This window comes from Eretmochelys imbricata, chromosome 3 (assembly GCF_965152235.1).
Source record: "Eretmochelys imbricata isolate rEreImb1 chromosome 3, rEreImb1.hap1, whole genome shotgun sequence".
Taxonomy (NCBI): domain Eukaryota; kingdom Metazoa; phylum Chordata; order Testudines; family Cheloniidae; genus Eretmochelys; species Eretmochelys imbricata.
The window spans coordinates 39388209-39412743 of record NC_135574.1 but is presented as its reverse complement, the minus strand read 5'-3'; the positions used below and the strand labels follow the sequence as shown (position 1 = coordinate 39412743).

Genomic DNA, 24535 nt, shown 5'->3' with positions numbered 1-24535 from the left:
GCAGGAGAGACGGATCAGCCTCAAACAAACCCAGATTCATGTTCCAAAGTGTTTTCCGTTTAGTTATATATTAACAGCCACAGTAGTTGTACATTCACAAATGCAGTCACCATCTGACTTTTAAGTTAATATGAAAACTAAGGGGGTTTTCTGCTGCGAATTTTGATACAAACAAATTTATTTTTGTTAAAACTTTTTTAACAAAAATTTTATTTTTTCACCAAAATATTAAACCAAAAAATGTTCAGTGGAAACTGTCAGGTGAAAATAAACAAAACAAAACAAAACAAACAAACGAAAGATTTGGAAGTGTTTCATGGGAGCTGTAATTCAATTGCCTCATGTCCTCATTGTCATCTATGGGCAGGGTTTTCTGGCCAGATTGTGTCCTCTGTGATGCACCATAATCTTCTCTCTTGCTGTCAAAGAGATATAATAAGTGTCAGTATGTCTCAGTTAATACTGCACTGAACAATGGGTCCAGAGTTTAACATAACCTCAAAAAAGTCAATGCACATATCAGATAATGAAGAGCTTTTCTGGGCAGCTGGAATCTCCAGATTTAGATTAATATTCCATAGGTCTGTTTATTTTTACCAACATGTGTATTCTTAAAAGTCAATGCACATTTTATAACTGTCACTGCACATTTGTGTATCACTGTCACTGCACATTTTTTAAGCCCCATCTGCCCCACATGTCTGAGGGTTCCAATCCCACCTAGGGTGACCAGATGTTCCGATTTTATAGGGACAGTCCCAATTTTTGGGTCTTTTTCTTATATAGGATCCTATTACCCGCTACCCCATGTCCCGATTTTTCACACTTGCTGTCTGGTCACCCTAATCCCACCTGTCCTCAAACCCTCGACAATGCTGATATTACAGTGCTCTTTCAGGTGTATGTGCACTTTCGAGTTGTCATACTTCATACAGAGCTGCCATATTTCACACCCAACTGAAGCTTCTTCTACTCATCTCAGCTAGCTCTTTAGCTGAGACCTTTCAGAAACAGTAGATATCCTGGCCAAAATACTTCACCTCAATAAGGGTCTGAGCAAAGGCACATTGAAAGTCATTGGGAGTTAAGTGCCTAACTCATGTAGGTGCTTTTGAAAATCCCACTAGGTACCTATCTGCATCTTTAGGTGTCTAAATACCTTTGTAAACCTGGCCCTAACTTGTTTTTGAAAATGGAGTTTAGGCTCCTAAGTCACATAGGCACTTTTGAAAATTTTACCCCAAAGCTATGTATGAGACATTGGGAAATGTCTTAGTACTGCTCCTTTTGTCTTCACAATCACACAGCTCCCTTAATATAAGAACATAACAAAGGCCATACTAGGTCAGACCAATAGTCTGTCTACCCCAGTATCCTGTCTTCTGACAGTGGCCAATGCCAGGTGCCCCAGAGGAAATGAACAGAACAAGTGATCATCAAGTGATCCATTCCCTGTTGCCCATTTCCAGCTTCTGGCAAAGAGGCTAGGGACACTTCAGAGCATGGTTTTGCATCCCTGCCCATCCCGGCTAATAGCCATTGATGGACCTATCCTCCATGAACTTATCTAGCTCTTTTTTGAACCCTGTTATAGTCTTTGCTTTCACAACATCCTCTGGCAAAGAGTTCCACAGGTTTACTATGCCTTGTGCAAAGAAATACTTCCTTTTGTTTGTTTTAAACCTGCTGACTGTTAATTTCATTTGGTGACCTGTAGTTCTTGTGTTAAGAGAAGGATAAATAACACTTCCTTATTTATTTTCTCCACACCAGTCAGGATTTTATATACACCTATCATATATCCCCTTAGTCATCTCTTTTTCAAGCTGAAAAGTCCCAGTCTTATACTCCAAAAGTATTTCCTTTATCATTACTCGGTAGAGCACTTTGAGAGAGCTTGCACATGAAAAGCATTACATAATATAAACTCAATTTCCAGTCTCTGTGATTACATTCATAATTTCCCCAAAAACTCTGTTTTATTTCAAAAACTTGTCAAATTTGTAAAGCATAGTAAATCCATGCTGACTGTCTCTAATGAGGCCGTAGCAGTCCAGGTGACCTCTCAGTTTATCCCTGATGAATTTTTCTTATATCTTCCACACAGTTGAAAATCTTATCATCATGTTTACACACACAGTTTTTTTCACAGTCTGCGAGCTCTCTATTTCATCTCTGTCCCCTGTTTTGGGTTCTAATGCATCCTTCTTGAACTTTTGATTACATTTGTGACTTCCTTGTTAATCTACATTGGCTTTGTTTTCTCTCCTTTTGGCACACCTTACCCATGGGATACACTCATTTATCTTTGAACACTTTCTATTTCCACTCTGTCATCTTTCTTTCCATTGCATTGTCTCATTTGATTTCATTCAAAACTGTCTGGTTTACATCCTCTTGAAATTCAGTGTCTTTATTTGTCCCCTAGATGCTGTCACTGTTAGTCATAGCTCAAGGATAACTAATTTAAACATGGTCATTATTGTTCAGAAATTCTGTCTTCAACTGTGTCCTCTGTGTTATTCAGAACAAACCCTGGAATTTTGGAATGGCTGTTGAACTTGCTTCCAAAAGTAAACAATTTGGGAACCTATCTCAGTCTTTATAACTAAATAAATAAAATATTAAATTTGTAGTTTGGTAGCACCTAGGAACCCCAGTAATAGACCAGGACCCCGTTGTGGTAGCTGCTGCACAAACATAGAACAAAAAGGCAGTCCCTGCCCCCAAAGAACTCACTATCTACACAAGACTCATTTTCTGACAACAAAACCCTCAAAAACTGGACATGGCCTATCCCAAAGCTCTGTATGGGAAGACCCTGAACTTGCGTGAAGTCTTGACTTGAATCAAAATCCAACCTTTATGACAGGCTCTTCCTCTGTGGTGCCAAAATCTGAGATCTGCACTTTCCTGAGTTTGGATGGTTTAGATCTGGATCAGAAATTTGCAGCTAGAGCTCCTCCATACATTAGCCAATATCCAGAAAAACTCTTGGAAAGATCAAAGGTGAGATTTTGTCAACAGATGCATAGGTGGGGCTCTCAGTCAAAGCAGTGAGGGACACACACACACACAGGGATCCAAGTGTGACTTTAAGTGAGGGGGAGGGTTAAATGAGCAAATTTAAGTTGCCCACCTAGTTAGATATATTTTTTTTCAGTCTGTACACAAGGGTAAACACAGGGCTATTTGAAACAACAGAGTGTTCACTTGCACAAAAAGGAATCCCAGTTGTAGCTCCACCATTGTTTTCTCCTTTTAACTTACTCAGTGGCACATGTGTTTTTTATTAAAGAATAGGGCAAGGCACAAACTGACCCTAAAGCTGCTGTAGGAGAATAATGCCAGCGTAAGGGGATGAGCAAGTGGTTCTGTCACAGCAGCTCCTACAAACCACCCTTTCTTTCTGTTAGGGTAGGGGGCATGGTGAAAGGAAAGATGCGTAGCTCTAAGTCCTTATCTACAAACAAGCTTGTGCCATTTGAGTTAAACAGGTGCAAACCCTTGAGTAGACACTCTTATTTCAGTTTAAAAGTGCTTTATTTTTCTTCAGCTTAACCCTGCCAACTGACTGAGCAAAACCAAAATAACCCACTCTTCAGCTGCAGTCAGAGCATCCACATGGGGGTTTGCACTGGTTTAACTAAACTGGTTTAAATTCAGACCCTTAGTTAAACCGGTATAACTGTGTGCATACAAACCCTAAGTGGGGCTTTCTTTATGCTGTGGGAGGTGACCATACTTTTGCAACTTGCTCCCCCAGATCCTGCCAGATCCAGATTCTGGGTAGGCTACTACGCCTTTCTTTTTATAGCCTATTAAGGAGGAAGTAGGCTCAGGGTTGGGAAGATTATATTCACAGGCAGAGCCATCCCTAGGGAGGTGCGAGGTCCGGGGTGGAAGTAATGGATTCGTCTCTTCCAGGACCGACCACGCCGGCCAATTGCACTGGCCTGCGGGGCCCCCCACAGTGCGGGTCCTGGAGCAGTCACCCTGATTCGTCCTACCCAAGGGATAGCTCTGTTCACAGGCAGCTGGGTTGCACTATTTGTTCTATTTAAACCTATGGAATAGGTGTTTAGAGCATAGGATTTATGTTTTATATTTTATATGAAGAAAGAAAGAAAGAAAGAAAGAAAGAAAGATTGGCTAGATTGTTGGGCTCAATGGGTAATAATCAAGGGCTCGATGTCTAGTTGGCAGCCGATATCAAGTGGAGTATCCCAGGGGTCAGTCCTGGGGCCGGTTTTGTTCAACATCTTTATTAATGGTATGGATGACGGGATGGATTGCACTCTCAGCAACTTCGCAGATGACACTAAGCTGGGGGGAGAGGTAGATACACTGGAGGGTAGGGATAGGGTCCAGAGTGACCTAGACAAATTGGAGGATTGGGCCAAAAGAAATCTGATGAGGTTCAACAAGGACAAGTGCAGAGTCCTGCACTTAGGACGAAAGAATCCCATGCACTGCTACAGCCTGGGGACCAACTGGCTAAGCAGCAGTTCTGTAGAAAAGGACGTGGGGATTATAGGGGATGAGAAGCTGGATATGAATCAGGAGTGTGCCCTTGTTGCCAAGAAGGCTAATGGCATACTGGGCTGCATTAGTAGGAGCATTGCCAGCAGATCGAGGGAAGTGATTATTCCCCTCTATTCGGCACTGGTGAGGCCACATCTGGAATATTGCATCCAGTTTAGGGCCCCCCACTACAGAAAGGATGTGGACAAATTGGAGAGAGTCCAGCAGAGGGAAAAAAATGATTAGGAAGCTGGGGGACATGACTTGGGGCACATGAGGAGAGGCTGAGGGAACTGGTCTTGTTTAATCTACAGAAGAGAAGAGTGAGGGGGGATTTGATAGCAGCCTTCAACTACCTAAAGGCGGGTTCCAAAGAGGATGGAGTGAGGCAGTTCTCAGTGGTGGCAGATGACAGAACAAGGAGCAATGGTCTCAAGTTGCAGTGGGGGAGGTCTAGGATGGATATTAGGAAACACTATTTCACTAGGGAGGTGGTGGAATCTCCATTCTTATAGGTTTTTAAGGCCCGCCTTGACAAAGCCCTGGCTGGGATGATTTAGTTGGTGTTGGTCCTGCTTTGAGAAGGGTGTTGGACTGGCTGACCTCCTGAGGTCTCTTACAACCCTAATCTTCTATGATTCTAAGAAAGAAAGAAAGAAAGAAAGAAAGAAAGAAAGAAAGAAAGAAAGAAAGAAAGAAAGAAAGAAAGAAAGAAAGAAAGAAAGAAAGGAAAGGTTAAAATTCTATGGAAATTAATTAGAGTTCTATGGCAATTAGTGTAAAAACCTATAGAATTCAATAGAGATGATCCTGTTCCTTTATGTTTCTGTGAATTCCATAGGAGAAATACAATTCCCTATTAAACTCTATTGGACTTTTCTATAAGGCAATCTGCCAGCTTCGTAGCCAGGTTTTCCTATACATCATGCACTCGTGCACTATCCCAATTAATTTTGGGGCTATAATAATGGCAATTCTTTGAATTGGCTTAGGCATGAGCAACTCTGGCCACTCCCAAGTAAGCCAAGAGTCTCGCCACATGATGATACACTTTGATTTGTATTGTAAACATTTGGGATTAAAGTGGGTTACAAATGCAGATTGAGGACCCGATATTGTCTTTTGTGTAGCAAATAGAAGCATGATTGTAAAGCTTTAAACAAAGTAATTATGAAAAAAAACCCGCCTGTTGCATATGACGTGCTTGTGGAACTTGGCATCAAGTCGAAAACAAGGAACATTCTGACCAGCCCATCCATCTGCTGGCTTCCACAATATTCTGAAAGCAGCACAAGATAACAGATGAGTGTGTCATGCTACAGGACAGCCTGAATTTTGACAAGCTGATTTTAGCGACTTATTATGGAAAAGACAAGAATTTTAATCCCCCAAATCACTTTTCTTCTTTGGAAATTATATTTAAAATCTCAGAAATCACAAGTATCTTTCTGGTGTGAGAAAGCCAAATCCAGCGCTGGCATCAGTGGGTGAAATTCCTATTGACTTCAGTGAAAATTGCACCACTTCAGTGAAAATTGCAACTCTTTGTAATTATGAGACCCCAGCAGCGTTTGGCAGGGGTCAGGTGGAAACCCTCTCCCAAAGCAGGGAAGAGAGAATCGGAGCCTGCTCCCACTGCAGAGACTACAGTGGAACCTTGCCATGAGGGAATGGGAAGGGGTGTGACAGGGATGATTTCCCCACTCTGATCCTAACTGGATTATAAGCAGAGTGTTCGGGACATATGCTTGTTCTGAGAGCTTGAAAGGAGAGAGAACAAATGTTCCCTGGAGACAAATGGAGAAGAATAGGAAGACTTAAAAAGTCAGGTGGAGTTGACCCCTTGTTGGCTAAGAAGCATTACTGCTTCATGGGAGAGCTGTTGACTGACAACCCCACCTTTCTGAGAACTATTGGCTGGAGAAAATTACCTTATTTTGCATTTGCAGTGGGACACACTGGGCTGCATTATTGTTTCCTTTATGTTTATACTCTGGCAGTGAGAAGTGCTGACTTTGAATATGACTCTGAGCACAAGAGGCCTTACTTTGCTGAAGAAGCTGGTTGCTGAGCAGGGGTCAGTCACCAAGGAATAAGAGGGGCAGGCTATTCACTTCCAACAAATTTATGAAAAACTATGATACATTGGACCTGATCCGCAATACCCCAGGACCGTTTCCCCCCTCCATGCTAACACTTGTGCAAGGCTTGTATTTTAGTACCCAGGTGACACGTTATTATTTTCACTGGCCAGCCATTCACTCTTACACTTCTGTGCTGCAACCTTCTTAAATGCTTTGGAATATATTTCATCTTTAAAAGATTTTTATGATTTAGTATTTATTTAGCTCCCAAGGTGCCCATGGCCTTTCCAGATATGTAAAGTGACAACCCCAGCCACAGGGAACTTACTATCTAGGCTAGCTATAACCTAACAAGGGATGACATTAAACAAAGGGAGGGGATGTGGCAGGAAAAGGGCTAAAATAGTAAACGTTCATGCAATACCATTCTGATTAACTATGCAACTTGCAGATCCTGGGCTCTTTGCTTGTTTTGTTTTCATATAGTTGTGGCAGTGTCTACAGCAGTGGTGGACAACCTGCAGCCCATGGGCCGCATGCAGCCTGTCAGGGTAATCTGCTGGCAGGCCGCCAGACAGTTTGTTCACATTTTCACAGCTGCCCACAGCTCCCAGTGTGTTTGCAGTTCCTGGTCAATGGAAGCTGCGGTAAGCGGCGGCCAGCATGTCCCTGCATCCCACGCTGCTTCCCGCAGCTCTCATTGGCCGTTAACGGTGAACTGCAGCCACTGGGAGCTGAGGGCAGCCGTGCAAATGTCAACAAACTGTCTGGCGGCCCGCCCTGACATGCTGCATGCGGCCTGTGGGCCGCAGGTTGCCCACCACTGGTCTAGAGTTAAGGCAGGGAAGGAGGATTTTTTGTCTCTTTGGAAAACATCATTCATAAGAAAATAACATGCAACATTTACCTTATGATAGTACCTCAGGTTGTGTATTCATTGTCTGGATGAATTAGCTTGAAATGTAAACACAAAATGGGACTGTCAAGGCCAGCATAAGCTGAGCAATTAAAGCTCACAGATAACTCTGGAACAGTGAAGGGGAACTGGTTAGACTTTCAATGACCTAGATTTTCAGTGAAAAAGTAATCAAAGAGGATACGTTAACAGGAAGAAATTAGCAATACCAGGTAAGCCCTATCAATATCCTTGCATTTGTTTCTACAGTTTAGCTCGTTAATGGAGGAAGATCTGTTCAGCACTGATTTACAGTCATCACAGTTATGTGACAAACAATCAGATGTTTTAGTGGTTTAGTGTCAGTAATTACTATTCCCATCTTTTCGCTACAGGTGATGCTCCTGAAAGGTGGTTGATTTTTGAAGCATTTTCCTTAATCCACACAGGACTCTTAGCTCTCTTAATCACACTCCTCGCTAAAACAACCTAATACTTCTCAAATTATCCAAGCTAGTTTTACAAGTTTTCATGTCCTTTCTTGCTGAACTACTGGATGGGGATAGGGATGTCTGAAATCACTGAAACTCATTTTGGTGTTGGTGATGCTGTTGCCTTTGTCTTTTTTCTTGTTTATTTTTAAGCTATATGTGGCAAAATTTTGGCAGGTGTAAATGGGCAAAACCCCACTGAAGTCAATTAACTTGGCCCACAATATGTTAGGTAGTAAATAGCAAATGAAAGCACGTGCAGCAGAGTCCAATATCAGAGCTAATCAATGGTGTGATTATATGCTTAACTTAAACATCACCCAAATGTATAAAAGACAGTATCTATGAGTGGCACACACAAAAGTCCCAATGCATGCACATAAGTCATTGTTATGTGTGAACAAAGTTATTTACACATAACAATCCCCAGTTTCACATATGTACTGAGTATCTGATCCTCAGTTGGTGTATGACAGAGAAGTTCCATTAACTTCAGTAGAGTTCTGTTAATTTATACCAGTTGAGGCTCTGGCCAATAGTGTTTTGCATGTAAAATCTTGCACATGCAAATGTGTGGCCTTAACTTTGGGTGCAGACTTGTAACCCAACTTGTAACCATTTGGGCCCATGCATGTAATGCATACACAGTGTTCATGACCCAGTTTGTTGTATGTGATTGAAAAGAAGTCTTGTTTCCTAACTGAGAATTTTAATAAAAAAAATTGGTAACAATTGAATAATATTTCCTCTGCATGCAACAGTGGAGAAAAGCACAATAGAGTGACCAAAGAGAAACACAAGTTGTGACTTTGCTCATCTGCCAGAGCTGCCTGAAAAGCACCACTGCCTAATTGTGTGTAGTGTGTAGGAGATGGTATGAACTAAGGCAGGGGTCTCAAACACGAGGCCATTTATGTGCGTTATCTGCTGCGGCCCGCCATAGGCGCCGACTCCACCGGCAGCCAAGCTCCCCTGACCCCCCTCTGTCCCGCAAGCATGCTGCATCCCCACTCCTCCGCTTATCTCCCAGCACTTAGGACTTTCCAGGAGGGAGGGGGGAGGAGCAGGGATGTGGTGCGCTCAGGGGAGGAGGCGGAGAAGTGGTGGGGCGGGGCTGGGATTTGTGGAAGGGGTTGGAATAGGGGGCAGGGAGGGGGCGGAGTTGAGGCGGGGACTTTGGGGAAGGGATTGGAATGAGGGCAGGGAAGGGGTGGGAAGAGCTGGGGCGGGGGCAGGGCCTCGTGGAAGGGGTGGAGTGGGGGTGGGGCTGGGGGGGGGGGTTGTATCTTTGTATGAAATGGTGTCAGTGATGGGGCCCTCAGGCCAATGTACTAGTCCTCATGTGGCCCTCGTGGTGATTTGAGTTTGAGATCCCTGAACCAAGGGTAGGTGAACCTCCAGGAGGGTGAGCTTTTTCAAATCTACTTTTTGGGGGTTGGAAAATTAGTTTGAAGTAGTCAGGCTTTTTAACCCTGTAATTTAAAAATGTCTTCATTTTCTTTCAAGGATAAGCTTTAATGAAACTAAGAAGAAGGATGGTCCAGTGGTTGCAGCACTCGTCTAGGACTTGGGGGCCCTGCATCCAAATCCATGCTGTGCCACAGACTTCCTGTATGACCTTGAGCAAGCCACTTAATCTCTGTGCCTCAGTTCCCATCTGTAAAATGGGAACAATAGCAATTCCCTACCTTATGGGCAGGGAACGGTGGTTGTGAGGTTAACTGTATTAAAGAATGTGCTCAGATACTAAAGTAAGGAGAGGGACATAATGTATCTTATTGCACCATTTTTTAAAAAAGTGAGAAACTGTGTTAGGAGGCTTGTCTTTGCAGGGTTGTGTAAGTCACGTATGTGCTAGGGCGTCTGTCAGTGGCAACTGCACAGAGCTTCAGAGAATGCTTTGTGAAAAGCCCTTCAAGATCTTATACACTCTAATGTTCAGTAGACACCAGTCTGTGTAAAGCTGCAGCAAAGGGTCTTGTTCTCAGCTGTAAAATCACCACAGGCTCTCTTTTCAACAGCTGTGCTTTGTAAGCTGTTCACAGATGAGCAGAAAGAAGAGCATCTTGATGAGTAATTTGTGAAATTTAAAAGGACTGTTTATCCACACTGGGCAATCTGTGAACCTGAGCCTGCAAATCCTTATTTGTGAGAGTGGTCCAGCTGAGTTCACAGGCTTGCATGAGGAAGGCCTACTTAGGAGGAAAAGGACTGCAGGGCTGAGTTCTAATATAATAAAGATGTACTTAACTGCTTTGCTGGACTGGGACCTCAGGAAGTACAGCGACTGCTGTTTCAGCCCTGAGACTAGAATACCAGCTGCAGACTGCTAAGGCGGCTTGTCCCACCCGTAAGTTAAAAGCATGAATTCCTTCCCCTGCCCAGCCTTTGCTTAGTACCTTGCACAAACACAAATTAATTAGGATTTGTGAGAGGGGTTGCATTTCAATGATCTCAAAATTGCTTTCCGTTTTGTGCTAAAGACCTTAATCCTACTGGCTGCATAGCAGTGAACTCTGAGTTGTGTTCAAGCTCTTGTCAGTGAGACTACTTTTACATAAGTAGGTCTACACTTGTGGTGGTGTGTAGACTGAGCTAGCAGGGGTATAAGTAGCAGTGCAGACTGAGGCACTGCTTTGGTGAGTTGAACAGAGTGCCCTAAATGTCTGAACCCTAGAGTATATCTCTTACACGGCTCTGTATATGCCCAAACAGTGCCTCCCATGTCTACACTGCTGTTACTAGTGTAGAAACTACTGCTGCTTCCCTGCTGCTGGAGTCTTTCCCTGCCTCGGTGAAAGACTCCAGCTGCAGAGAAAGGCTCAGGTAGCAGGGAGGGCAGGGAAAGGCCCAGGCAACTTCCTGCTCCTCCCCTTGCAGGAGCCTTCCACTGTTGCATGTAGCCACACATACACTACACCCTGTCACAAGGGTAGGCCCGGTCTAAGAAGATTAGATTATAGAATCATAGACTTGTAGGACTGGAAGGGACCTTGAGAGGTCACCCCGACAGGTGTTTGTCTAGCAGTTTGAAGGGCAAATGATGTTGAGACCCTAGGATGAGTATGTATTAGTTTCAGCAAAAACTCACTTTAAAAACCATTATTTCACTTCTTCCCACAAAACACACATTTATTAAATCTAGTTTGTCTCTTTCAATCCATTAAACAAAATTATCTCAGTAAGGTTCCTCAGATAGAGCTTTTCCTGATGGACCCAAACACCCAGCTGTTCTGGCCAGTTGGGTGTGAGGGTAATGGCTGTACAATATTGCCTGAGGCACATCCTAGTTTTTGAGATTGAACAAAACCAAATGTAGGTAACACCGAAAATTAGGGTTGCCAGATGTCCAGTTTTCAACTGAACACCCGGTCGAAAAAGGACCCTCCCCAGCTCTATGAAAATGACTGAGTGAGTGAGGGTGGGGGAGAGCACACAACAGAGGGAGGGGGTAAGATGGAGTGAGTGGAGCGGGGCCTCAGAGAAGGGGTGGGGCAAGGGTGTTTGGTTTTGTTCGGTCAGAAAGTTGGCAACCCTAATTAGTTTGAAAAAGTTTTGTTTGCTTTTAAAAATAAATGTTACGCCACTTGAACCATGACCTAAAATGGGAATACAAATTATTATGAGAAAGATTAGCTTTGTAGATATCAAATTTACTGATACCAGAGAGAGATCTTCTTATCTATCCATTTTATGAGAGAGATCTTCTTAAGAGATTGCCTGCCTGGTTCTTTACGCAGAGATTGGGATATGTTTCAGAGAATCATCTGCACCTTTGAATGTTTCTTCAAACCAAAGCTTTGCTCACCACCACAAGAAGCTGCTGACCCAGAGCAATTAAACATGTGACAAGGAGTCTGAGTTTTAAAAAAACTATAGTAACAGTAATGTAAACAACAAACAAAATAAAACTACAAGCTACCAAGAACAAATTACAAACTTTCAGTTGTGTTTTTTTTTTAATTTGTATGCAATGAAATAAAATACAGATTTGTTTTTTTATAAGAATATAAACGTAGGAACCTAGGAAATTCCATACTAGGTCAGACCAGGACCAGATGAAGGTGCAAGAAACCCCATAACAGACAATGATGGAATAACATGCTTATAGGAGGCAGTTTCTTCTTAGTCCCCATCAATTAGTGGTTGATTTATGCCCTGAAGCATGAAGATTTATATCCATTTTAAAAATGTGTATATATATACAACAATCTGCACTCTTGTTACACAAGTTTCAGAGTAGCAGCCGTGTTAGTCTGTATTCGCAAAAAGAAAAGGAGTACTTGTGGCACCTTAGGGACTAACAAGAAGTGAGCTGTAGCTCACGAAAGCTTATGCTTAAATAAATTTGTTAGTCTTTAAGGTGCCACAAGTACTCCTTTTCTTCTTGTTACACAGATTCCTGTACATGGCTATGTACAATATACTGAAGGGATCATAGTTTACACCTGATGTCTTAATTGTAAACACCAGGCTCTCGCCATAAAAGCAGACTTTGTACCTTTTTTCCTGTTAAATTAAAACTATGGACACTGTCCCTTTTCACAGTGATAATATTAGCTTTAAAAAACTGGTTATGAAGAGCACTGGACCGTTAAAATTAAACTGTGCAATAGGGTTGCATCCAATGTGGCTTTCTTTGTTTGCATGGTTCCAGTCAAACAAAAACAAGTGGGTTAATTTGTGATCTTCTCCCAGCAATCCTAGTTTTATGTTTGCATGAAAATAAAGGGTAAGTCCTGGCCCCACTGATGACAATGGCAAAACTCCAATTGACTTCAGTGGGGCTGGGATTTTACCCAAAAGCGCTAAACAAAACTTGAGCAACCCCTTACAAATCACACCAGTTTCGTAATGAAATAGATGAGTTTCCCAGTGCATCCCTTCCTTATTTTAAGGGTTTTTGTTGAAGGATAAGGAGAGTCAAAGGATAAGGAGAGTCAATGGCCAAGAGTAGCCATTGGGTTCCCTATCATCATGGGGCAGGTCAGCATCAGAATGAGGTAAAAGGCTTTATAAGTAACAGCAGCAATGGAACCTGAGCAGAATGTGCTAATTCCCACTGTTCAGGATGAGCGTGGTAAGATGTCCTCTCCCAAGAGATGTAGGGATAAAGGGACTGTCAGCTGTCCTCTTTCCTGGTAAGGTGGAAAAGGGTAGATCTACTCAGAAGACACTTATAGGTAAGGGGAATTCATAGCTTATTAGGTGTAAGGAAAGGTCTTGGGTAAATCTTCTCTGAGGTTCAACACATCCAAAGTTGAACAAAGCCAGGTGCATTTGCTCTAGTGTTGGTGTGAAAGGTCAGCACAGCTCCATTAAGCAGCTCATAAAGGCCAAAGGTGGGATTTTCAAAAATGCACAATCCTGGCATAACTGATCCCACTGACATCTATGGTAAAACTCCCACTGACTTCAATCGGGACAGAATCAACTGATTCTCTATGCTTTTGAGAATCCCATCTAAGTCCTTTACATATCTCTTCCTGTTATTTAAAGTCCATGGCCAATTTATCTCACTACCATCTCTGATACAGACCCAATGGAAACTTGAAAGGGAAACCAGAAACCTTTCTAAAAACCCGGCCCCCCTTCCATTGTGTTGGTGCACTGGTTTGTAGCTGTGGGATTTCTCATGAGCTCTGAGCTGTCTACAGTGGTTCATTCGTATTTCCAAGAAAAAGCATTCAATAGCTTTTGATAAAACATATACATAATTCCATGTACAGTAATTTGCAAAGTGAGCATAAGAATACAGTGGGTCACATTGCTGACTTATCAATCTTTACAATCTCCCTTTAAACAACTGCACATCAGTGGATAACTCTAACCATATTAGCATTGACGGTGTAGTCTATCGTGAATCAAAACCGAAACTTAGATTATTTGTTTTGAAGGTGCTACTCTCTAAGTATACAGTAGCTCACTGGTGCTACTTGGTCCTTCCTATTCTCTGCCTGTGGCACATAATAGTCTATTCTCCTGTGAGCTGTAATATTTTGGTCAAATTTTGGTTGTTGGGTTTGGTGTGTGGGTGCTGGGTGGTGTTGGTGGCTTGTGATAAAAAAGTGGTCAGAGCTGATGATCTGGTGGTCTCTTCTGACCTTAAACTCTGTGTCTCACTAATACAATCATTTCAGTTTCCCCTGTGTAGAGCAGATTCAATAAATACTTTATTTGGAAATGTTATTTTTATATATATAGACAATTTAAGATATGTGTATGTGAATTAACACTAAACCAATATAGACAAATGCCCTGCATTCTCATACTGGGGGTGAGAAATAGTGACAAATACGTTTTTCTTAATTAAATAAGGTTAGCCTGACTCATAAGTCTATTGTTAACTTAAAGTCAACTAAAAACTATTAAATAGCACTTAAAGTGCAGTATTTTGGCTCACAATGGTTGAATAAATTAAAATCGGAAATATTTGATTCTTATGGTTAGAGTGAATGCTCTATAAAAATGCCATCACTCAGTCCTTCTCCTCCCTCTCTCATAGTTATGTTACAAGACTAAGTCTTTTATAAGATGTTAAAAGTGCTGATTAGGTGTTCATTCCATCTTCTCCTCTATGCCTGTGTCTGGTTCACTTTGTTCGGTGGGGGCATGGCAGCTAATCGTTGAAAGGGGCTGATTGACTGCTTACCGCGTATAACCCTAATGGAATGTTGAGAATGGAATCTCATTTTCCTGTACTTGTTACAGTACAGGTCTGACAGTCCAGTGCTGTAAACAGAATACTATAGCCATGGTAACCTGTGGTTCAACTTTTAACCTTTCAGCACACTGAAATATAGGGCCAGATTCTGATCTCTTTTTTATCAGTTCAATTATTCCAGATTGACACTGCTATAACTAAAATCAGAATCTGGTCCCTACTTCATTTCCCTCCCACCCTGCTTTGTGATTTATGGTATCAGGAATAAATAACTCAGGGAAGGGCATTTTCTGATAACTAATGACTGACTGAGCTATCTGAGGCATAGCCAAGGGCCATAAACTCACATCTACATCTACAATCAAACTGAGTGACACAAATTATTTTTAAACAGTGTTTAAACACAGTTCAAAGAAAGTTTGCTTGGTCAGTGCAAAGTAGGTGTAGTCGTTATAACAATTATGTTGACATGGTGCTGTCTATACTACAAGTCGAATAATCTCAGCACGTTTGTCTGGTATGTTGCGGTTGTGTCCTAACATGCCTTCTTGTTTACAATGCAGGTAGGACTTGTGTCCTAACATGCCTTCTTGTTTACAATGCAGATAGGACAATGCTATTATAGATTCATGCTAATCAGCCGTAACATTACATATGCTGTGACACTATTCCCTAACATGAGTCAATAAACATGTTGCCCATCCTCAGTACAAAAATAAATGTGTTAGACTATAGACAACCATGTGCTGGCAGGGTCTGAGATGTAGTATAAGAAGAGCCTAAGGGCCTACCTAGACTGCACATGTTATCATGCTGGAGCACTGTTATAACAAAGAAGAGTCCTGTCTAATATGGAACGTGCATTGAGTTTCCCTGTGTCATAGCTAGGCTTTGGGAGTATGCCCAAGACCATATGTGAAACATGATTTTAGCCATCCATTCCCACTCGCTGATCAGCCTGGTCTAGTTGGAGAACATGTTCTCTAGTTTGCCTTAAATTTCAATCTAGACAAGGCCTCGGAAGGAAGCTAGTGTACAGCTGGCTTTAAATACTGTTTATAAAACTGTCATGTTTGGTCCACTGTCACCAGCCAGGCAGAGTGTGCTGAATTCATGTCAGCGTGAGCCAGGTTTAAAGTCCTGTTAACACACTTTCTTTGAAAGTGTAGGTGGAGCCTCCCTGCAAAGAAATACCTGACCCAGAGGTCATTGCCACTTTGCTCCCGCTTTCTCCTCCCCGGGTCTTGCTGATGGATTTGCCATCAGTCAGAGCCAGACATGCCACACCAACCTTCCTTCACATTTAGGATGACATCCTGGTGCACTGACCTCTTTCTGGATATTACCAGATATTTTAGCACGTAAACCTGCCCCTGCTCTTCCAGAAGCTTTAATTTCCCTCCGTCTCAGTTTGTAACTTCCCTCTTGCTGTTGTACTTCTGTACACACATATGCCTGTGACAAAGAGTGAGCCTGCAGACGGGTGGGAGGGCAACAGGAAGTTGATAAACTTGCACAGATTTATCATAAGCCAGATGATAGAAGAGTTTGCTGTGGGTCTATCTGTCTGTGTCCTGTTTAGTCAGCCGCCATCTCAGGGAATGTTTTCAGTCTAAGGAAAGAAAAAAGTGCTATTTAAAACACTTAATGCATCATACTGGTACAAGGTAAGCTTTAACACTTCATTCCAACTGCTTACAACTACTACCAACATAATCAATTCCTTTCCTGAGAAACCCACCCTAAAAAGGAGCATTCTTTTTTTAAAAAAATGCTTTTGAAGCTGAGGACTGATATGAACTGTGTAATCTTGATTACAGTCAGAGAGGAGGATGTTCAGTTCACCCTTTTTTTAAAGCCATAACCATCATTAAAGCAATGAGGAGCAAAACTCCCTGAAAGCCCATAGAGTTGTGCTCCTCCTAATGTCATTGGTGAATTTGGCCTTTAAGACTTTGTAACTTTATAATGCTGCTTATCTAGGCAAAATCTAGTCAACTACCTTTGGGTTATTTTGAGGCTAACTATAGATAACATGGCTTCTTAATTATCATCCTGCTCAAACAAATGTGTTAGTTCACTTCATGTCTCCAGCAGCAGTTTTATTTATGCAGTGTTTTACCAATCATAACAGAATTCATGAAAAATTAAGCTAGGAACATAAAATATTAATAGGAGCGTCTGACTCAGTAAAAACCTGCAGTTTAAAAAAGCTGTTCTACTCAGAATGAACATTAGAGTCTAGGAAACATGCACAGAGGGTTTTGTTGGTTTTTCTCTTTTTTAAAATATGGTGCAACAATTTCAATACACCAGGCCATGCCAGGGGCTTTAAGGAATATGTCTGTTGAAAGGCAAAGAAAGCACCTAGTTTTCCTGGGGCAGGTTTCCTGGGTCTAGTCCATTAGCCTCCCTGTTCCCACAGCTGATAAATGCTGAGCACTTTGTCTACACAAAGGCCAAAGGGAGCTGAAGGGCTAGCTTCTATTTTCAGCTTATCTGTCTGATCTCTGTGTGGTGTGATGCTCCCCACTCAGGTTCCCAGAATCTGGGGTGCACTTGAAGCCCGAATGTCTCCTCCCACAATTTTACAGCCCCGCAGCCTGACACCATGAGTCCAAGTCAGCTGCGGGTGTTTAACTGCAGTGTAAAAATACCCTGTGAGCACTGCATTTTTTGCAACAAACATGATGGCCTGTGGTCAGGATAAACTCTAGCATTGACAAGAAGCTAGCTTGTGGGTTTGTAGGAAACACAAGTCTCAGACCCAGAGTCAACACCACCAATTGTCTGGTGATAACTACTTTAATTCAGCCTTATTTATTATTAAATATTTATATGAAGGTAGCTCCAAAAGGCCCAAATCCTCTTTGTGCTGGGCACTGTACATTGATATTTGTAGGTGAGTTTTATAACGGTTACTGGGTCTGTTAAAAGTAATGGCCTAAAATCAGCATTGTTGGATTTTCCTTGATTTTTCATTAATTATGGACCAGCTCCTCCGCTGGTGGAAATCAGCATAGCTCCATTACTGATTTACACCAGCTGAGAATCTGTCCCTGTATATTTAAAGTCAGGTTTACGGTACAAACTGCAAAAACAGAGTGTACCAAAATATTTGCCTGGGATGGACAACATAATGTAGTGTGCCCCTCTGAATATCATTCCAAATTAAACTCAAGATGGCATCCTTTCTGCGAAAGCAGCTGAGGGAAAAGCTACTTTCAGCCACACAGTCCCTAGGTTGTTAGAGTTAGAACAGCCATATCTAGCCTATGAATTTAGTTTTTAACCAATAGATACCCAAGTTCATGCAGGTCCTTCTCCTACTCTGTTAAACCAGGGGCTGTAAATAGCATCAGTTTTGAACTGTTTATTTGACACATTCATTGGGTAATTAAATACAATTAAGTGACATGTGACTGAGCAGATCTCAGGCTCAGCAGTTAAAATCTCTTTCTACCCCCTGTCTAAAAATAAGCAAATTATATGACCTGAGTTGTATATTCACTCACACACTCTTCTACTCAAGTAATTTGTTACCAATTCTAGGTTTGTACTATACTTCTCTGCATATTATTGCCAAGAGAGTTAGAGTACTCGTGTCCCAGTCATACTCATTCCCATGCGGATTAGTTTTGCCTTTGTAAAATTCAAGGGATCAGTAATGCTAGTAATGAATGTCTCTGTATGCTTTGTGGATCACATCCAATATTTGCAGAAAGCCAGGATGCATTGCTTCACTTCAGGAAGTTCCCTGCATTGCTTCAAAGGGCCTAGGCTGAAGGCTTAGCATGTGAGTGGTTAATTTGTCTCCCTGCTGGCTCATCTTCTGATTAACCAATTATGTAAACACGTGATGAGTTATAAGTGGAGATTTTGTGGTTTAGATTAATACAGAAGATCATTCTGCTAAGCGTTTCTTTTGTACAGAAACATTAGTACCAAAAAAAGAGTAAGTTCTTAAATATTAATGAAAGTGTTAAGGGTTTATATGTATTCTTGAGGACCAGTCAACCAATCTTATTTCAGGTCAATCATGGAAAGGCTTGACACTGTAGATGACATTTGTTACCATGAATTTTCATGTGGTACCCACATATTTCAGCATCCTCTGAACTGCTAGTTGGAACAGAAAGCAATACCAATAAACATTTCAAGTGTGTCTTCCATCCACTCTAAAAACATGATTAAAATCTCACAATGCTCTGGGGAGGTAGGGAAGTATTATTTCTCCGGGGCATAAGCCAGGCTCAAAGAGGTTAAACCACTTGCCCAAGATCAGACAATAGGTCAGTGACAGAGCCAATAACAAAAGCCCTATCTCCTAAATTCCTGTCCTGTCCCAATACATGTATCTGTTTTGAAAACACACAAAAAGACATGTACAACTATGTTTAAGCAACATTAAAACTGTGACACAAACTCATAGAAAAAGCAGTTAAGGAATTTTAAATGTGTTTGCCACCATGTCCTCAAAAAACAAAACAAAACACAACCCTGTGCCTATATGGATAAGAAGAAATAGGTTATAAAACTACCTGTAATTCAAAGGCACAATGGGGTGTCAGTCAATACTCTGAATTTCTTTGTCCTTACTATTAATGATATTACTTAAAAATTTCTGGTGTATGCTTCCTATGTATTCCCTCTTCCCCAAACCACTATCAAACGATATTAAGGAAACAAAGTTTAAAAGTAAATTTCCCATCATAACATAAGAAAAATTGTGGCTACAATTTTTAAAGACAGAAGCATGAAAACATTTGCACATATGTATGGGTCTATATTTATGTGACGTTACCCTACCTGTATGTGCAAATTGGGCCATTGCATGTGCAAATGGCTATTTAGGTAGCTACTTGCCCAATTCTCCTTTTATACAAATCAGGTCTATGCATGTTTAATGCTATTAACTTAATAAAATTAGCACTGATTTACACTGGTGTAAATGAGAAAAGAATCAGGCCGTAAAAGTCCACTTGGGCATGCAAAAACCCCATCTGCACAAGCAATTGAGATAATTATATTAACAAACGTAGGCACAGAAATGCGCTCACGTTTGGGCAAGGTTCTTTAAAGAGCTGACCCTGGATAGCTTGAAAATAAATTAGTATGCCATTGTAAAATCAGAATATTATTTTTTTAAATCCATTTAAAATCTGCTATGCTACATTTTAGAACCCAGTACTTTCATTTACATAAAAAATTCTATGTCTTTGAAAAACCTGTCACAGCTTTGGCCCTGCTTCTGTCTTTCCTTTGCATACCCCTCTAAAATGCAACAGAAGTATAATTTATCTAAAGTCCTGCTCTGTGGATTATTAACATGACAAATATTAAGGGTCCAATCAAGAAGAAAGTCTCTTTGGCTGCAAAAGTACCTACGGCCTCAGATGCTGCCTGTGTGATGGGTTGGTCAAAGGGCAGAAAGAGAGAAAGGCAACACTTGATTCTGCACCAGGGAGTTGCAGAGCTTCTGTGAAGGTGGGGAGCACATGTGAATGTACTTCCGGCTTTCCATACATTACAGCACCCTTTGCCAGACATCTTTTTATGATGTGTGCCTAGCTGGTTTGTAGGCTCTTTAGGGTAGGGATCATCTGTCTCCTGTGTCATCTGCAACGCTGAACACACTGATAGCATTTCACAAATAAATAATAAGAGGCTCAACAGCCTTCTTCCATTTGACAAGGCCCACATGGCCCACACTGTAACTGTAGAATTACCACAGTTCTAGTAGGAGAATAACCTCACAGCTGGCCCCAAGAGCAGTGGCAAAGAGATCCTACAGCCAGACGTCTCTTGTTTCCCTTTATACAAAGCCAGTTGCTTTATACAAAGCCAGTTCCAGGCTCCTGCACCCAGTAGCACGAGGTGGTCAAAGGCCCCACCTTCATAATAGTGAAAAGTTCACAGCTGCAGAAACTTTTGCAAACCCCCACATCCACCATCTGTTTTATGTGGCTCCCTCTCCCATCAGCTCTAGAGAGTGAGGGAGGGGAACTCTTCAGCTCAGAGAAACCTTCTCTTCTCTGCAACTGAATTCAGGCATGGAGCTTTCACCCAGTGACATATCTGTGGGTTGACAGCATCACACATGACAACTGTCCCTATTCTGGAGGCACACTCTAGAGCTGGTGAAAAATATTTTGTGGAAATGATTTTGACAAAAATAAAAATTTTTGAGTTTTCAACATTTCAATGACAAAAGTAATTCTATGAAAAATGGGTTTCAGAGTAGCAGCCGTGTTAGTCTGTATTCGCAGAAAGAAAAGGAGTACTTGTGGCACCTTAGAGACTAACCAATTTATTTGAGCATAAGCTTTCATGAGCATCTGATGAAGTGAGCTGTAGCTCACGAAAGCTTATGCTCAAATAAATTGGTTAGTCTCTAAGGTGCCACAAGTACTCCTTTTCTTTCTATGAAAAATGTAAATGAAAATGCATTTTTTGTTTTTCTCAAACAAATGCAGAACCAGAATACTTTTTTTATCCACCTCTAAAAAATGTCCTGTTTTTTAAACAGAATCTGTATCAAGTTTCCATCTTGTGCCTTCTAGAAAGCTCTCTTAGCCTAATATATTTCAATGGTGTTAAAAGGTATATTCCTCATTAGGAATGCTCAGAAGTTAGTAGGTACTGTATGCTGCATCTTTCAGACTCTTTACTGCCCTACGTTGTCAGACAACCAAGCTAGAATCCACCACCATGTTAGCATGTCAGGAGATACAGTGAGTATGCTTAATGCATATCCCAACATTTTCATAACCCTGAGCCCCCAGGCAACTGCGTGGGATGGAGTCACAGGCCCTTACTCACTTCCTACCTACAATAATGTAATGTGGGATTAATTTCTTTGAAGACAGTGGATTCATATCACTATAAAATCGGTGTACCAGGAGAAATCTGGGTAACAGTTCTTGATCCACTAGGAAATTGGCTCAGGCATTATAATATCCATGTTCTTTTGGATAAGCCATGGACTCATTTCAAACAACTGTGCCAAGGGCTAATTAGTATCCTCTTAATATACAGATTATGAACATGATAAATTCACAAAGGGCACATGTAGCTCATTGTGTCAAGGATCAGTTAGCACAATTTAAAATAATACTGTGTAAGAGGTCCAAGGCCTAAGGGATGTATGTGCTTGGGTCAGTAAGATTTTCATATAATGGATACTTTGGGCAATTTGCATTAATGAATAGCTACTAAAGTTCCTAGGAAAATGGTTCTTGCCAATAGACAAGACTCACCCCAGGCATAGGTACAGCTCTTATTAAAAGTCAATAGGAAGTATGCCCACTTACACCTGGAGTGCATTTGGCCCATTTCTCTACGTGAAGTAATAGCTTTCCAAGACTCTCACATTTTTATTCATTGTTGTAGTTTTTAAATATCGGCCCGGCCCACCAAACAAACCACATCACTGACTCCCAAAATCTGCTGCTTGAATTGCAGTAGCACAACCATGTGGGCAAAGCCACGAACGTTCTCCAACGTCAAAAGAGCCAAACTGATTACAATCGACGTGAGCAGAAAGAGCAGTCCCACTTCCCCGCAGAGCTTGTGAAATGCTAGGCATCAGCTGGCAATTCCTACTGCCAAAGCAGAAAGCTCTGTGAGAATGGGATCTCTAGAAAAAGCATGGATATAATAAGTGCAGGCAAAGTGGGAGGGATAGAAAGAGAGCGAGACAGAAGGGGAGGGAGGGGGAAATTGTACTACTACACGGTAAATATAGACTACCCCTAAACGTCGAGTGGTTCAGTTCAGTTTGTTTGATCTTACCTGCTACAATTAAGGGCTGAATAATTTTTCTGGGGTTTGTCTTGAGTTTAACATAGCAGAAACTGGTGAAAACAAGTCATTTACAAAGCAGGAGACTGCAAAGGGCAGACATTCCTTGTAAACCCTGACTGTTTACTTTCATTTGGGGATCTGATCCAAGCTTGCAAATTACAGTTGGTTTCTCTTTTTTTTTGTTGTTGTTGTAATACCCCGGACTCCTGTTTTACAAGAACTCCATTCCCCCAAACTAGGCTCCTAGGTGCTACTGTAATTCTATAAATAATAATAATAGCAACGTTATGTGCAGAAAGCAGCTTGTTCCTGCCATTCATAGAACAGACAAACTCAGATAAATCAACAGTGTTTTAATAAAAAGATAAATATAAATGGGCATGGCTGGGCTTTGCACACACCTTGAGTTTACCAGGCTGTAACGCATGCTGAAAGGAGAAGCCTTCACGCAAGCTCTTGTAGCATGTTGTTAGTCTCCTTGGCTTTCTTACAAGTATACAGCCATTTGATTATCCGAGCGTTGCGCTCAATCACTGACGTGGTGCTAGGGACCTGCTCAGTCAGTTCTTCCTCCAACAGCCCATCATCCCCACTGTGCCTTGTGAAGTCGCTCTCGGATGTTGCCAGGCTGATGCTGCGGATCCTGAAGGAGATGTCAGAAATCACAGAGAAGTTCTCTCTGCCCAGATCCTCGACTACCTCGGGTTCGAGGCCGCAGTACTTAAAAAACGTGTCAAACTCAGAGAAAGACTTGGAATAGCGAGAGCTGATATCAGACTGGGAACGATGCAGCCCTTTCCTCCTCATGTCCTTGACCTCATCAGGTGCAACAGTCAGTTGTGAGGAGTCCTCACACTCACGCTCAGGAACAGCTTGTGCGTCTGTGTTTGCAGGAGCAGCGTGCTCAGCTACACGGCTGTTTGGCTCATTGGCGGCGTGTTTGGTGGATACTGTCTCCTCACTTTCTGGTGTGAGGCCCTCCCCAGTTATGTTGGGCATCTCAGGGGAAGTCAGCAGCTTCTCCTTCATGGACCCCTGGAACAGCCACCTCACCAGGCCCCCTCGTGACCTCTCATTGCTTTGACCTTTCACAAGCTCACATTTCTGGCGATAGATCACTAGGGAGTCTGGCCGTACCTGCTTCTTGGAGCTGCTGCGCCTTGCTATGGGTGGATCAGGTTCCAGGGGAGCACTGCAGGAATACATTGCTTTAGTTGGCTCCGAGTTTTTTGTGCCTTTCCCTCCACCAACGTCCCTGCTGATTTTTTTGTTTTCCACTGAACAGCTCTCACTGCTGCTCTCTGAGGCTGAGCTCAGCCCGATGACGGGTTCCTGCTTAGTGCTGATTACATGCTGACTTTTTACATACTTGGCCTTATCAGCTGCCAGTCTTTCCACAGCACTTTTCCTGCCTGGGGTGCCTGCCTCCATCTGTCTGCGAAGGTATTCTGGCCCCTTGCTGAGGAGTCGCACTGTCAAAGGGAAGTCCGAGATGGCGTGCATTCTTACGGCGTGAGAGATTTCAGTTGGCATATCAGTTTCAGGTACACTTATTCCACTTATGGTTCTGGGGAAAAAAAAAGAAAAAAAGCCACTCTGGAATCTGCAGCTTGCACTCTTCCTGTATAAGTGCCCAGTGAGTCTTTCCAAATTCCAAAGTCTGCTGCTGGTTTGTTTATTTACCTATGCGAAATACAAAAGGCTCTTCAGCCTCAGTAAAGCCCCACTGTCTGACTGTGTCTGCTGCTAACACTCTCTGACTACACACCTCCACACAGCTGCTTCCTTGCATATTCACCTTATAGCTAAGCCGGCCCCTGCAATCCAAACATAGCCAATCAGGTCTGTGTGCAGAAGGCCCAGCTGACATCACCAGAGAGCTGGTTCATTGACGTTAGAGGAGTGGCTCAGATCATCAACACTCCATTGCCTCCAGCAAGGACAAGCACTAATTAAAATATTGTTTATGAGCATATGCTTTCAGTAGTCTCCTCCTCCAGCAATCTGACTGAGTCAAAACAGTAGAGGAGTCTTCCTAAGATTAATGGGGCCACTACAGACATTTGGATTT

The 24535-nt window shown here is 42.1% G+C and overlaps 1 protein-coding gene across 4 annotated transcripts; it reads right to left on the bottom strand.

Annotated features, from left to right (window-relative positions):
* Window positions 1-258: 258 nt before the first annotated feature.
* On the bottom strand, window positions 259-24239 carry FAM110C (family with sequence similarity 110 member C). Of its 4 annotated transcripts, none has more exons than XR_013345564.1 (3): window positions 22866-24219; window positions 15988-16270; window positions 259-419 (listed from the first exon to the last, which is right to left on the bottom strand). XR_013345564.1 is itself a non-coding variant. In XM_077812597.1 (3 exons), exon 2 carries the CDS (start codon window positions 23995-23997, stop codon window positions 22909-22911), a length of 1089 nt encoding a protein of 362 aa, XP_077668723.1. In that variant the 5' UTR covers window positions 23998-24031; window positions 24233-24239; the 3' UTR covers window positions 11941-16270; window positions 22866-22908. The 4 variants fall into 4 exon arrangements, 2 of the variants coding, with proteins under 2 accessions (XP_077668723.1, XP_077668721.1); XR_013345563.1 differs by lacking the exon at window positions 259-419 and adding an exon at window positions 5750-5803; XM_077812597.1 differs by lacking the exon at window positions 259-419 and adding an exon at window positions 24233-24239 and having other exon boundaries at window positions 11941-16270; window positions 22866-24031.
* Between the last annotated feature and the right edge of the window lie 296 nt (window positions 24240-24535).

What these genes read in the sequence shown, in the direction of transcription:
- FAM110C (XM_077812597.1), bottom strand. Translation starts at nt 23,997, where the DNA reads ATGCCAACTGAAATCTCTCACGCCGTAAGAATGCACGCCATCTCGGAC.